This window comes from Scyliorhinus canicula, chromosome 14, assembly GCF_902713615.1.
Source record: "Scyliorhinus canicula chromosome 14, sScyCan1.1, whole genome shotgun sequence".
In the NCBI taxonomy this organism is placed as follows: domain Eukaryota; kingdom Metazoa; phylum Chordata; class Chondrichthyes; order Carcharhiniformes; family Scyliorhinidae; genus Scyliorhinus; species Scyliorhinus canicula.
In genome coordinates, this window is record NC_052159.1 from 11,718,711 (window position 1) to 11,733,018 (window position 14,308).

Consider the following 14,308-nt stretch of genomic DNA (forward strand, 5'->3'; position numbering starts at 1 on the left):
CTTCCATGGATATCCTATTGGAGGCCATTTGAAGCCAGAGGGAGATACTTTTCCCCAGTAGTGGTAGGAAGAAACAGCTGTTGCTATAAAGGCCTTCCAGTGCTCATGATACAGGCTCACAAAAGAATGGCAATTCAGGTGATGTGATGGAAGTTGCTGGTATGCATCCCCACCTTCCGGAGGGAAGGGTTGCCTCTTGGGAAAGGAATGTGGGCCAGTCGTACAGTATTGCTCCTGGGATAGTAACTCAGAATCAATAGACTTTGACCCTTCGCACTGCCTACCTACTGCAAAACTCAATGGGTAAACTCCTTTCGTTTTTCGGCGATGCCTACTCACCCTTGTAGATGCCATTCCAGCCGCCGTGGACCTCTCCGGATTCAGAGATCTCCTCGATGTGAGCACCTTGGTCAGAGGTGAAGTAAACCAGAGTCCTCCTACTGAGATTGAGCATTTCCAATGTAGCCAAGATTTGTCCTGAAATTTCAAAATGTAAGTGCATTCAACGTACCTCCGGCAGCAACTGTAGTACACAGTCCAACATTCTGAATCCTTCTCCCATCTCTCCCTTGCCCTCAACTCTCATTAAGAAGCCTTACAACACCAGGTTAAAGTCCAACAGGTTTGTTTCAAACACGAGCTTTCGGAGCACGGCTCCTTCTTCAGGTGAATGTTCAGAAGGAGCCGTGCTCCGAAAGCTCGTGTTTGAAACAAACCTGTTGGACTTTAACCTGGTGTTGTAAGGCTTCTTACTGTGCTCACCCCAGTCCAACGCCGGCATCTCCACATCATGGCTCAACTCTCATGGCTTAATAAATGGACTGCAAGTATTTTAGGGACTAGATACTGGAGAAACGAATTCCTCTGTTGGGGGAATCAAGAAGGCTTTCTCTCTTGTACCTTTAATCACTTTCATCAAAAACTACCTCAGCCCCAGTTAAATTATGTACTGCTGACACGGTCCACATCAGTTGTTAACACTCCCACCTCTGAATCAGGAGGTTGCGGATTCAAACCCCACACCGCCTGAGCAAAAAGTCTAGGCTGACGCACCGGTGGAGGGCTGCACTGTCAGAGGTTCTGATTCATGGATGAAATATTACACAGAGGTCCATTATGTGCACTTAGGTGCGCTTCTCAAGGGCAACTAGGGATGGGCAATACATGCTGGCCCGGTCAGCGATGTCCACATCCGGTAAATGAATTTAAAAGGAAAATTCCAAGGCACCAGTTTGAAGTAGGGCAGGGAAGCTCTCCCCCAGAGTCCTGCCAATATGCATCCCTCCATGGAAAAAATGCATTAGTCATTGTCACTTTGCTGTTTGCAGTGTTTAGATCCTGCAAGAGAGCTCAACTATTTGCAATTTGTAAAGCTGTGTGGAAATGTTAGTGCACCGCAGGAGTGATAACACTGACCCACTGGTACCTTTTATGTGAAAACAAACTTTAATCTAAACAAATAATTAACCACATTAACAACAGGTAAATAGCTTTACACAACAGTTACAACAGTTCTTAAATGAAAGAAGACAAAAAAGCTTTAACTTACTTCCTAAACCTGCCACTATATTTTCCAATGAAGCAAACATAGTTCAAATATCACTCATGAATAAAGTTAACGACCAGGTTTCTACTTGCTTTTCTCTGTGCAGAATCTTTGGAGAGCAAATCTTTCACAACCTAAACTGAAGCACCTCTGTTGGGCGGCACGGTAGCACAGTGGTTAGCTTTGTTGCTTCGCAGCGCCAGGGTCCCAGATTCGATTCCCGGCTTGGGTGACTGCGTGGAGTCTGCACCTTCTCCCCGTGTCTCCGTGGGTTTGCTTTGGTTTCCTCCCACAAGTCCCGAAAGATGGGCTGTTCGGTAATTTGGACATTCCGAATTCTCCCTCCGTGTAGCCGAACAGGCGCCGGAGTGTGGCGGCGAGGGACTTTTCACAGTAACTTCATTGCAGTGTTAATGTAAGCCCACATGTGACAATAAAGATTATTATTGTTCAGATAAAAATCCAAGAGCGAACTTTTCCAGACAGATCTGGCTCTTCCACTTAATGACATTACCCAAAGCAGAAGGTATTCATCTGTCTCCTCTCACAAGATGTCCCATGACATATTTTATAATTAAAGGAGGAATGTGATAGCACTGGAAAGGGTGCAGAGGAGATTACCAGAATGTTGCCTGGGATTGAACGTCCGAGTTATGAAGTGAGATTGGATAGAGTGGAGTTGTTTTCCTTGGAGCGGAGAAGACTGATGGGGGACATTATTGAGAAGAGGGGCGTAGATAGACAGGAAGAAGCTTTTCCCCTTTGTGGAAGGATCAATGACAGGAGGCATCGATTTAAGGTGGGGGGGGGGGGGCAGAAGGTTACAAGGGGATCTGAGGAAAAACCTGTTCACCCAGAGAATGGCGGTATTCTGGAACTCTCTGCCTGAGAGGGTGATGGAGGTAGAGACCCTCATAACATTTAAGAAGTATTTAAATGTGCACTTGCGATGCAAAGGTATAACAGGCAATGGACCAAGTACTGGAAAATGGGATTAGAATACTTAGGTGGCTGTTTTGGCATAAACGCGATGGGCCGAAGGGCCTTTTCTGTGCTGTGGACCTCTATAACGCTGTGACCTGTTTAGCCAGGACCAAATACAATACCCGTAATAAATTAACTAACATATGTAAACAAATATTCCATTAGCTAGCTCGCTATAAACAAATTGGTTCTCAAATCTATTAGCAGAACACTTCACCTGCAAAATCAATTATTTCCACACTTTTACAACCCCTTAATCACAAATCTAACCATCTGTAGGCATTGTTACCCAGGTTTTAATAATACTACTGTAGAAAATATCAAATACCACAATTTCTTACATTCATCACAGTAGGAGCTTGCTGTACACAATTTGGCTACTGAGTTTTCCATACAATACTATGACACCCTGGCCTAGGGCGCAGTCAATCCAGCCCCCACCTTGACCTAGAGTTGCAACACAATTGAATTGACCAATAATTCATAGAAAAATACCCAAAGTGTTTGGCCCTTGGCTGCCCAATAATTACAGTCACCAGGTTTGTAAATTTAAACATAATTACTTTTTATTGATAACAAGAATTATAACAAAATAATAGGTCAGGATCCTTCTTGTTTATTCCCCCTTTCTTATTTTTGCCATTACATTTTTGATCCATGGATAATTTATGGATGTGTCTTTAAGACAGCCTGTTTCTTTAATTCAAGCAGAAGGAAGCAGTGGTGTGTTCTTTTAATTTGATGAGAAGAATCCGGAAGGTTGTGCTGGTTTAGACTGGTGATTGCAGACGAGCCAGCATCAGTGATGACTTGGTTTGATTGATTTAACTGGTGGCTAATGAATTGGCCCGAAAGACTGTGCTCTATCTGGTAACAGGTGGTGATCGGATCTGATCCCACTGGAATGTTTTCAGAGTCACGACGTTCCAGTTTGGTTTCAGATTTGATTCTGACAGCCTGGATAAAGAGATCTAACTCCTTCTCTCCAGAAGGTCGCTGTGGGGGATGACATCCTCTCCAGCAAGTCTGGGTGCCATTTTCCTGAGACTGCAGAGGCCTGAAGTCAAACCACAAGCAAGGTTTGATGTGAAATAAAGTGGCTTTCCATAAATATATAGGCCTGAAGGTGAACTTCGAGCGAAAGGCTCAGTTTGATGAGAAATAAGGTGTTTCTCAAGAAAGCCTGCTGCTTGTGATTCCTGTACTCTCTAACCTGCGGGGCCCTGAATCAATTACTCTACATTATCGGCTGTAAACCAGAGACTTTAATCAGCAAGCTGTGCCGTGAAGAAAATGGGCTAAAGAAAGACCATTGGAAGCAGAGACTCTTGCCTATTGTCCGTCTTCCTCATTATTTTCCACCCCTAGCACCCCCCCCCCCATGTTTGTCTGTCTCGTGTGTATGGGTGGGACAGTTAAAGTGGGAGCCAGGGATTAGGTGATAGTTAATCAGTGATATTTACTTCATTTTTCCATGATAGTTCTTGTTATAAATAAATAGTAATTGTGTTTAAATTTACAAACCTGGTGACTGTAATTATTGGACAGCCAAGAGACAAAGACTTTGGGTATTTTTAATAAGAATTTTTGGTTAATTCACTTGTGTTGTAATTCCGGGACCAGTGGGGCTGGAATTGATCGCGCACTTGCGCAGGGCGCCGTAACAGCATCAAATACAACTAGTTAACTATCTTCTAATTCCTAATACCCATCCTCTAGACATATACACACACACGACAGACAAACAGAGAGGAAGAGAGGGGTACAAATAATAAGGATGAAAGTATAAAGATAAGAGTCTTGGTTTCAGATGGTCGTTTCTAGCACCTTTCTTATCTTCAAACTTTATTTACAGTTCGAGGTTGTCACTGTAGAATCATTCAGATCTCTGCAGTTTCTGAAATACAGCGGCTTTTCTGGGGAGAACACAAGGGAGAGAGAGCAGGTTAATTCCCCTGAGTTTAGGATTCAAACTCTGCTTTCCTCTGGTCTCTGGAAATCATCCCACTCAGGCGGGATCCAAACCCCACCTGTTACTGGGCAGAATACGCTCTTCTGGCCAATTCATCAGCCACCAGCCAACCAATTGACCCGATTTCAGCCCATCTCTTGGGTGCCACAAAGTCTGAGTTCTCCTGTTTGAAAATCAGCACCATGTACTACATCGCATCTTTTTAAATTCCTCATTCTCTTTGCCGCTTGACTCAAAGATACATGTCCATTAAGTATTCAGAATCAAAAATGATGACGGCAAAAATTAAGAAAGGCAAAATAAGGGAATCAACAGGGAGGACCCCTACATACCTGCCTCCCTAAAAGTAATGAAACATCAGGGCACGAACGTTTCATTATGAGGTGTGCAAGACATAAATCACAAACACATATCCATCCATTCCCATTGTATAAGGTTGCTTCTCTACATTGGTAACTAGGCAGTTCTTAAACCCATGACAAAGCATCTGCAAACGTATTATCCTTTCCGGGGATGTGTACAAACTTGAACATTGAACTGTTCTAATAATAAACTCCAACAGAATAATCTTGCATTCTGGATTTTAAACTTCTCGACAAACCCATGTGGATTACGTCCATATAAACCAAGCTTTGTTTCTTGTGATGCTGAACATAGGCGACATGGTAGCACACTGTTTAGCACTGTTGCTTCATCGTGCCAGAGTCCCAGGTTTGATCCCCGGCTTGGGTCACTGTCTGTGTGAAGTCTGCACTTTCTCTCCATGTCTGCGTGGGCTTCCTCCGGCTGCTCCGGTTTCCTCCCGGAGGAAGTAAAGAGAAATTGGGAGGGTGAACTGGGTTTGGTCTTTGAGGGGTAAGTGTGGAGTGAGGCTCTTTACAGGGTCAACTTCACATCCTCATTTGCGAGGTTAAGCCTGATCCGGTTCAAGGTGGTGCACAGGGCACACCTGACTAGGGTGCATACAAGTGGGTTCTTCTGGGTGGGTGGAGGATAGGTGCGAGTGGTTCTCTAGAAGGCTGGTGAATCATATACATATGTTTTGGTCTTGTCCCAAACTTAGTTTCTGGGTCTCCTTTTTTGATACAATATCAGGGATTTGGGGCATTCAGCTGGAGCTGTGCCCATTGGTGGCCATTGTTAGAGTATCGGACTCACCTTGCTGCAGATGGGGACGAGGGCAGATGTCGTAGCCTTCGCCTTGCTAATAGCCCGGAGGTGGGTTCTGCTTCGGTGGAGGTCCCCCGGTGCCGCCTAAGGCTTTGGTATGGTTGGGTCCTGATGGAACTTTTGAAGCTGGAGACTTGCAAAATGCTGAATAAACATGTCCCTTAACTACAATGGTAACATCTAGGCTTTCGAGTCCCACCTTCACCCTCGGTACTTTCCTTCCTGGCCTGAGGAGGAGATTTAGGGGCAGCATGGTAGCATTGTGGATAGCACAATCGCTTCGCAGCTCCAGGGTCCCAGGTTCGATTCCGGCTTGTGTCACTGTCTGTGCGGAGTCTGCACATCCTCCCCGTGTGTGCGTGGGTTTCCTCCGGGTGCTCCGGTTTCCTCCCACAGTCGAAAGATGTGCGGGTTAGGTGGATTGGCCATGGTAAATTGCCCTTAGTGTCCAAAATTGCCCTTAGTGTTGGGTGGGTTTACTGAGTTATGGGGATAGGGTGGAGGTGTTGACCGTGGTAGGGGTAGGGTGCTCTTTCCAAGAGCCGGTGTAGACTCGATGGGCCGAATGGCCTCCTTCTGCACTGTAAATTCTATGTAATATCTCGGAGCATTCCCAGCTATCCATTCTTTACTTTGGCTACCTGCCTTCCTTTCACTCTCCCACTTCCTATCCTTTTCAAAATTAGGGGGGGTGGGGGGTTAATGGAACAAAGGTTTAACATTTTTGGATTAGCTCATTGTCATCAGTCATAATTGCTGCTTGTCTAGCTGTCACCACCCTTTGGCCTTCAACATGGGTTCTTATCTTAGGAAGTAGGGAATTCTCTAATTCTGCTCTCAGAGCCTCTCTGTATTTGCAACTCCCAATACTCGTACCCATCTATCAAAACTGCTTAACCCTTTCGAATTTGGCGTGCGTCTCTCCCGGCTGTCTCCCCAAATTCCAAAACTTCTGCCTTTATGCTTCGGGAACCAATTCATATGCACCCAGAATAGCCTTTTTTACTTTGTCATAATTCTTAGACACCCGCTCTGACAGTGAAGCATAAACCTCCTGTGCCCGTCGCATCAATTTACTTTCATGTCCACTTTTCTTTTGGCCACCCCATTTGGGTTACTATTTTCTCAAAAGCCCTAAAACAGGTTTCTACCTCCTTCTCTTCGAATTCTGGGAGAGCCTATATGAATCTAAATATATCGCCACCGGGTTCCATTCGAAGATTAAGCTCCCCTCTAGTTCCTGGCAACTCCCCTCTAACTTCCAGTGCCTTAAGCTGAAACTCTCTCACTTTTGCTTTTTCCTCTCTCTCTAATTCCAACCTCCTCAGGGGCTGGTTTAGCTCACTGAGCTAAATCGCTGGCTTTTAAAGCAGACCAAGCAGGCCAGCAGCACGGTTCGATTCCTGTACCAGCCTCCCCGGACAGGTGCCGGAATGTGGCAACTAGGGGCTTTTCACTGAAGCCTACTCGTGACAATAAGTGATTTTCATTTTTTTCATTTCATTTCCATCTCCATTCACTTTCTTTTCGCTGCATCTCCATTCATCTTTGCTGCATCTCTAATTGTTTCATTTGTAACTGGATTTTAGCCACTTCTACTGATGGTTGCCTTGACCCAGGCTGTGTTTCTGGCATATCTTTCAAATTTAAATGCTGAGCGATCGCTTTGGTAATCTCTACTTTCCTAGCTTTAGCTGGCCCTCTATTTTTAATTCACCTGCCAATTTGACTAGCTTGTCTTTTCGTAGCCCTTTTAAATAGACAAAAGAGAAGTAGGCCACCTGAAGGAAAATCTGAGTAGCTTCCAGAGCCATCCTGTTATATTGCTACAAATCTGGTGTCTCCATTTAATTTGCACTCTAACCCAAACTTCGCGCTCTACCGTTCCAAAGATCCTGGACCCGAGACCCCAAATTATGTTACAACACCCTGTAATAGGGAGCGGTCACTTCCGGCACCCTGTGACCCGAAGCCGCAACACAATTGAACTAGCCAATAATTTGTGAACATGTCCGAAGTCTTTGGCCCAATAATTACAGTCACCAGGTTTGTAAATTTAAACACACTTACTTTTTATTTACAAGAACTATAATGGAATATGCAACAAATACAACTGCTTAACTATTATCTAATTCTTAATCCCCCACTTTAACTTGCCCCCCCCGACAATCTACACACACGACAAACAAACATGGAGGGGAAGAGAGGGGTGAAAATAAGGATGAAAGTAAAAAGAGTCTGTGTTTCAGATGGTTGTTTCTAGCAACTTTCTTCTCAATTTGAGATTCTCACTGTAGATTCATTCACATTTCTGCAGCTTCAGAGATACAGCGACTTTTCAAGAGGGAACACAAGGGAGAGAGAGTAAGTACTCCCCCCCCCCCCCCCCCCCCCCCCCCCCCCCCCCCCCCCCCCCCCCGCTCCGCCCCGAGTGTCCAGGATTCCAACTCTGTTCTCCTTAGTTCTCTGGAAATCATCCCACCCAGGCAGGATCCAGTAACCACCTGTTATCAGGTGGAATATAGCCTTTTGGCCAATTCATTGGCCACCAACCAACCAATCAAACCGAGTTCCACCCCATCTCTTGGGTGCCACAAAGTCTGAGTTCTCCTGTTCGAAAACCTGCACCATGTACTATGTTGCAACTTTTAAAATTCCTCATTCTCTCTGCTGCTTAACTTAAAGATACATGCCCATTAAGCATCCATGGATCAAAAATGATAATGGCAAAAATAAAGAAAGGGGAAATAAGGGAATCAACAGGAAGGATCCTTACAACTATAAAAACCCAATATGATCTGCTGTTCTCTTTATCCAGTTCTCATTGGTTTGTTTATCTGGAGTCCTCAAAGTTGGACCTATTGACTAAATGCAACTGATAAATCATGGCCACTGCACCCGAGGCCGGAATGAAATCCGGGTCCCTGGCTCTCTAAAGCATCAGTGCTAACCACTGTGCCATCGTGCCCATCTACAAAGGCCTATCTCACCAGACTGCTGAGTGCTGAAGGCCTTGCAGCATCTGTGGAGAGAGAGAAACAAGGTTAATGCTATAGGCCTACGACATTCCACCAGAACATGTTTAACGAAAGGCCACAGATCTGAAACATGAACTTTGTTTCTCCTTCCACAGATGCTGCCAGAGCTGCTGAGTATTTGCTGAATTTTGTTTTTTTTATTATCATCTGGGATCAAGCTGACATCTCAAAGGTGCCCCAAACAGCATCGGGGGATTACCCCTGTGATCAGATGAGTTGTGTCTGCATAAAAAAGGTACTGGACAGTGCTTCGGATCCTCCTTAGTTACACAATTACAACCAGGATGTGTAATGCAAACGACTTGGAACCTAATATGTACAGCAGTGGAATACAGATCTTACTCTTGTGGTATAAGAGTGTGGTATATACAGGGTTAATGTGGGACTGAGGACACAGTGGCAGACTGGTACAAAAGGTGAAGTCATACGGGATCAGGGGTGAGCTGGCAAGATGTATACAGAACTGGCTAGGTCATAGAAGGCAGAGTAGCAGCAATGAAAGGGTGCTTTTCTGATTGGAGGGCTGTGAATAGTGGTGTTCCGCAGGGATCCGTGCTGGACCTTTTCTGTTCGTAGTACATATAAATGATTTGGAGGAAAATGTTAACGGTCTGATTAGTAAGTTTGCAGACGACACAAAGGTTGGTGGAATTGTGGATAGCGATGAGGACTGTCAGAGGATAAGCAGGATTTAGATCGTTTGGAGACTTGGGCGGAGAGATGGCAGATGGAGTTTAATCCGGACAAATGTTAGGTAATGCATTTTGGAAGATCTAATACAGGTAGGGAATATACAGTGAATGGTAGAACCCTCAAGAGTATTGAAAGTCAGAGAGATCTTGGTGTACAGGTCCACAGGTCACTGAACGGGGCAACACAGGTGGAGAAGGTAGTCAAGAAGGCATATGCTCGCCTTCATTGGCCAGGACATTGAGTATAAAAATTGGCAAGTCATGTTGCAGCTATATAGAATCTTAGTTAGGCCACACTTGGAGTATAGTGTTCAATTCTGGTCGCCACACTACCAGAAGGATGTGGAAGCTTTGGAGAGGGTGCAGAAGAGATTTACCAGAATGTTGCCTGGTATGGAGGGCATTAGCTATGAGGAGTGGTTGAATAAACTTGGTTTGTTCTCACTGGAATGACGGAGGTTGAGGGGCGACCTGATAGAAGTCTACAAAATTATGAGGGGCATAAACAGAGTGGATAGTCAGAGGCTTTTTCCCAGGGTAGAGGGGCCAATTACTAGGGGGCATAGGTTTAAGGTGCGAGGGGCAAAGTTTAGAGGAGATGTACGAGGCAAGTTGTTTTTACAGAGGGTAGTGGGTGCCTGGAACCCGCTGCCGGAGGAGGTGGTGGAAGCAGGGACACTAGTCATGTTTAAGAAGCATCTTGACAAATACATGAAAAGGATGGGAATAGAGGGATACGGACCTCGGAAGTGTAGAATATTTTAGTTGAGACGGACAGCATGGTCGGCGCAGGTTTGAAGGTCCGAAGGGCCTGTTCCTGTGCTGTACTTTTCTTTGTTCTTTGTACCGCCCACACAATGATGTAGGAAAGCACATTACCCAGAGCTGGGGTCGGTGTGGTGTTGGCCAGAGACGTGTTAAGACTTGAATATGGCCTGTACCCTTCGCTGTATGTATGTAGCTACAAGTAATTAATAAAGACGTTAATGTCCAGAAGGCTATGAAGACATGCTTAAAAGCCAGTTCTGTAAACCAGGGTGTTTAATGTAAATGGCTTGGAACCCAAGATACCTTGGGGTGGAATACAGATCTTACACTCATGAGCGGAACTGCAACATTCATAGATAATAACGCCATCACAGTGTCTTAATTTAAGTATTCCTGTAACAAAATTCAATCTACACAATCAAAGATCGGGTGTCAAAACCTCCTGTAAGAGGTTCACCGGCAAAACAACATCTACAATGGAAGATGTAATCAAAACTGCTGCATGACAGGGGCAAAAGTCTTCATCTGATTACATCAATATTTCAGCTTTTATTTCCCTTCTGAACTTACTCAGCATCGTCAAAGTAAATCTACATTTAAATTATTAATACCAACCAACTGAAGTCGCGGCAATTTGGCGGAATGCTGAACATGAAAAAAAACTTGCATTTACAAAAATATACCCAGCACAGTTTTGTCAAACTTATTCAGTCTTCTGGTGGATCATTTGGTTGGCGACGCCAGGAGTTGACCCCCAGTGCAAGGAACTCATCAAAATCTAGCCAAGCGCAAAACCTCATCGGATGGAATAGTTTTATATCTTTTACGCACACACACACACACACAAATATACACACATCATATGGACTCTCCGACAGTCTTTCCTCAGCTGGGACGCACTCCATTACGTCCTGCTGGCACCAATCTTCACTCTCAGAATCCTATAGCACAGAAGGCGGCCATTTTGGTCTATCAGGGGCTGGTTTCGCTCACTGGGCTAAATCACTGGCTTTTAAAGCAGACCAAGCAGGCCAGCAGCACGGTTTGATTCCCGTACCAGACTCCCCGGACAGGCGCCGGAATGTGGCGACTAGGGGCTTTTCACAGTAACTTCATTGAAGCCTACTCGTGACAATAAGCGATTTTCATTTCATTTCATCAGCCCAGCATGTGCCAACTCTTTGAAAAGAGCTGATCAATCATTCCCGTTCCCCTACTCTTTCCCACTTCCCTGTAATTTTAACCCCCCACCCGCCCCTTTAAGGACTATCCATTTCCCTTTTGAAAGTTGCTATTGACGGGGTGGATGTGGAAAGGATACTTCCTCTCGTGGGAGAACCTAGAACTAGGAGTTCACTCATTAAAGGCAATAGTGAGGAGAATTTTTTTCTGTCAAGAGGGCCGTGAGTCTCTGGAACTCTGGGCACGATTCTCCGCACTCCCGACGGTGCGGAGAATAGCGTGGCTCGTAAAATTTTATGGCCACGCTGTTCCGACGCCCTCCCGCTATTCTCCCCCCCCCCCCCCCCCCCACACGCCCGACACGAATCGCTGCCGCCGTTTTTTTACGGCCGGCAGCGATTCTCAGCTGATGGATGGGCCGAGTTCCCAGAACCTTTACGGCTGTTTTTACGAACGGCAAACACACCTGGTCTGGCCGTTCGTAAAAACGGCCGTAAACTGTCGATTTTTAAAACAATGGCACTGATTGGCACGGCAGTACCACGGCTGTGCCAAGGGTGCCATGGGCCCGCGATCGGTGGGCACCGATGGCGGGCAGCGGGCCCGATGCCCGCGCACTCTTTGTCCTTCCGCCGCCCCGCAGTATCCATTCACGGGGCGGCTGAGGGGCATCCCGGCCCGCGCATGCGCGGGTTTCGCGCAAATGCGCGATGACGTCATCCGCGCATGTGCGGGTTGAAGTCTTCCAATCCGCGCATGCGCGGCTGACGTCATATGACGCGTCAGCCGGCGCTAACTCTAGCAAGCGGGCTTAACGAAATTCGGAGGGGGGGGGCTGGCGTCAAACCCGCCCGGATTTGACGCCAGCCTTACGATTCCTCCCCATATGGGAGAATCGCGCCCTCTATTCCTCAAAAGGCAGTGGAAGCACAGTCTTTGAATATTTTTAAGGCAGAGCTAAAGTACCCAATTCTTTTTTCCCCAATTAAGGGGCAATTTTAGCATGGCCAATCAACCTACCCTGCACATCTCTGATTCTGGGAGTGAGACCCACACGGGGAGGCTCCACAGGGACCGGGATCGAACCGGTATGAGGAACTGGTATTGTTGCCTTTGTTTGGTATCACAGAGGGAGAATTTAGAATGTCCAAATGACTTAACTGCACGTCTTTCAGGACTTGTGGGAGGAAACCAGAGCACCCGGAGGAAACCCACACACACACGGGGAGAACGTGCGGACTCGGCACAGACAGTGACCCAAGCCGAGAATCGAACCTGGCACCCTGGCGTTGTGAAGCAACAGTGTTAACCACTGCCCTCCCATGCCCCCCCCCCCCCCCCAGAGATAATGGGAGTCAAATGGCTCAAATGATTGACAACCCAGCGCTGGTGGTGAGGAATATTGTTTCAGCCTCTTCCACCTCTGGTGTAATTGGAGGAGGTTTTGCGACCACTGCAAGACTGAGGCTGTACCTCTCCCATGATTAAATTTGCTATCGTCACTGCTGGATTAAATACAGCCCATTATTTTTCCCTCACGAGGGCGATACGTGGCGCAGTGGTTGGCACTGGGACTACGGCGCTGAGGACCCGGTTTCGAATCCTGGCCCTGGGTCACTGTCCGTGGGAATTTGCACATTCTCCCCATGTCTGCGTGGGTTTCACCCCCACAGCCCAAAGATGTGCAGGTTAGGTGGATTCGCCACGCTAAATTGCCCCTTAATTGGGAAAAAAAAATAATTGGGTACTCTAAATTAGGAAAAAAAAAAATTCCCCCATCTTCGCTCCAGATCCAGTCTTCATGCTTTAACTTTTCCAACTGGGACACAACAATCTCTCCCTCTCTTTTGAACCTGGTCACAAGGGTCAGACTTCACTCTGTACCCCAGGAACACAGATTTGCGGACATCTGTTCCCTTTTGGGGGCCAGGAAATGTAGGGCATGGCAGGCGCTGAAAACATTCCCCTCAGCACAAGGAACAGTGGCCCCATTGTCATGCCATTGCTCTTGGGTTAATCGGCCAGGCACAGGCGCCCTTCCACCTGAAATGCCACTCGAGGTCCACAGTGGAGGCGAAATGTCGGCTCATGCGTCCCCACCACCTCTAGCTGATTGGCTCACGCCGACTCTACATACAATGGTGTCAGGCACCACCACAGTGAAAATGGAACTGGGAATAATTATAGAACATAGAACATACAGTGCAGAAGGAGGCCATTTGGCCCATTGAGTCTGCACCGACCCACTTAAGCCCTCACTTCCACCCTATCCCCGTAACCCAATAACCCCTCCTAACCTTTTTGGTCACCAAGGGCAATTTATCATGGCCAATCCACCTAACCTGCACGTCTTTGGACTATGGGAGGAAACCGGAGCACCCGGAGGAAACCCACGCAGACACAGGGAGAACGTGCAGACTCTGCACAGACAGTGACCCAGTGGGCAATCGAACCTGGGACCCTGGCGCTGTGAAGCCACAGTGCTGTCCACTTGTGCTACCGTGCTGCCCAATTGATTAGTTCATTCAAAGAGCTGGCACACAGACAAGAGAAATCAGGGCCTGAATTTTATGTTCGCCTCCCGGCAGGTTTTTAAGGTGGTCAGCACAAAATTGCAGGAACAGAATTACCTCCGGATTCCTGCCTGCCCAGACCGCGCAGTGTTTTTACACTGGGCCAGGAAGGCCTCGGACGGGAATCCCACCCTTGTTCTAGTTGAGGCTATTTAAGAGCTTGCCACCCGGCCTCTTTGGCACTCGGCTTGCCTTTGGCTTGCGGGCGGACTGAAGCTCCGTGGGGGAATCCCAAAAACAAAAGGGCGGAATTTCTCCAAAAAATGACTGTCATTTCGATGGGAATACCGGTGCAAATCGCGGCGGCTGTTCTGACGCAATTCCCATCACAATTCTCCCACACTGAGAATTACTTTTGGAGTGGGGACCGAAAGATGCCGGCA

The 14,308-nt window shown here is 46.7% G+C and overlaps 1 protein-coding gene across 2 annotated transcripts in view; it reads right to left on the reverse strand.

The window, feature by feature from the left end:
* The window catches only part of LOC119977124 (steryl-sulfatase-like), a 149,029-nt gene that overhangs the window by 69,793 nt on the left and 64,928 nt on the right, over window positions 1-14,308 (reverse strand). For both annotated transcript variants that reach the window (XM_038817745.1, XM_038817744.1), the window contains exon 7: window positions 340-477. In XM_038817745.1, coding sequence (XP_038673673.1) covers window positions 340-477 — 138 coding nt within the window. The remainder of the gene's footprint in view (window positions 1-339; window positions 478-14,308) is intronic.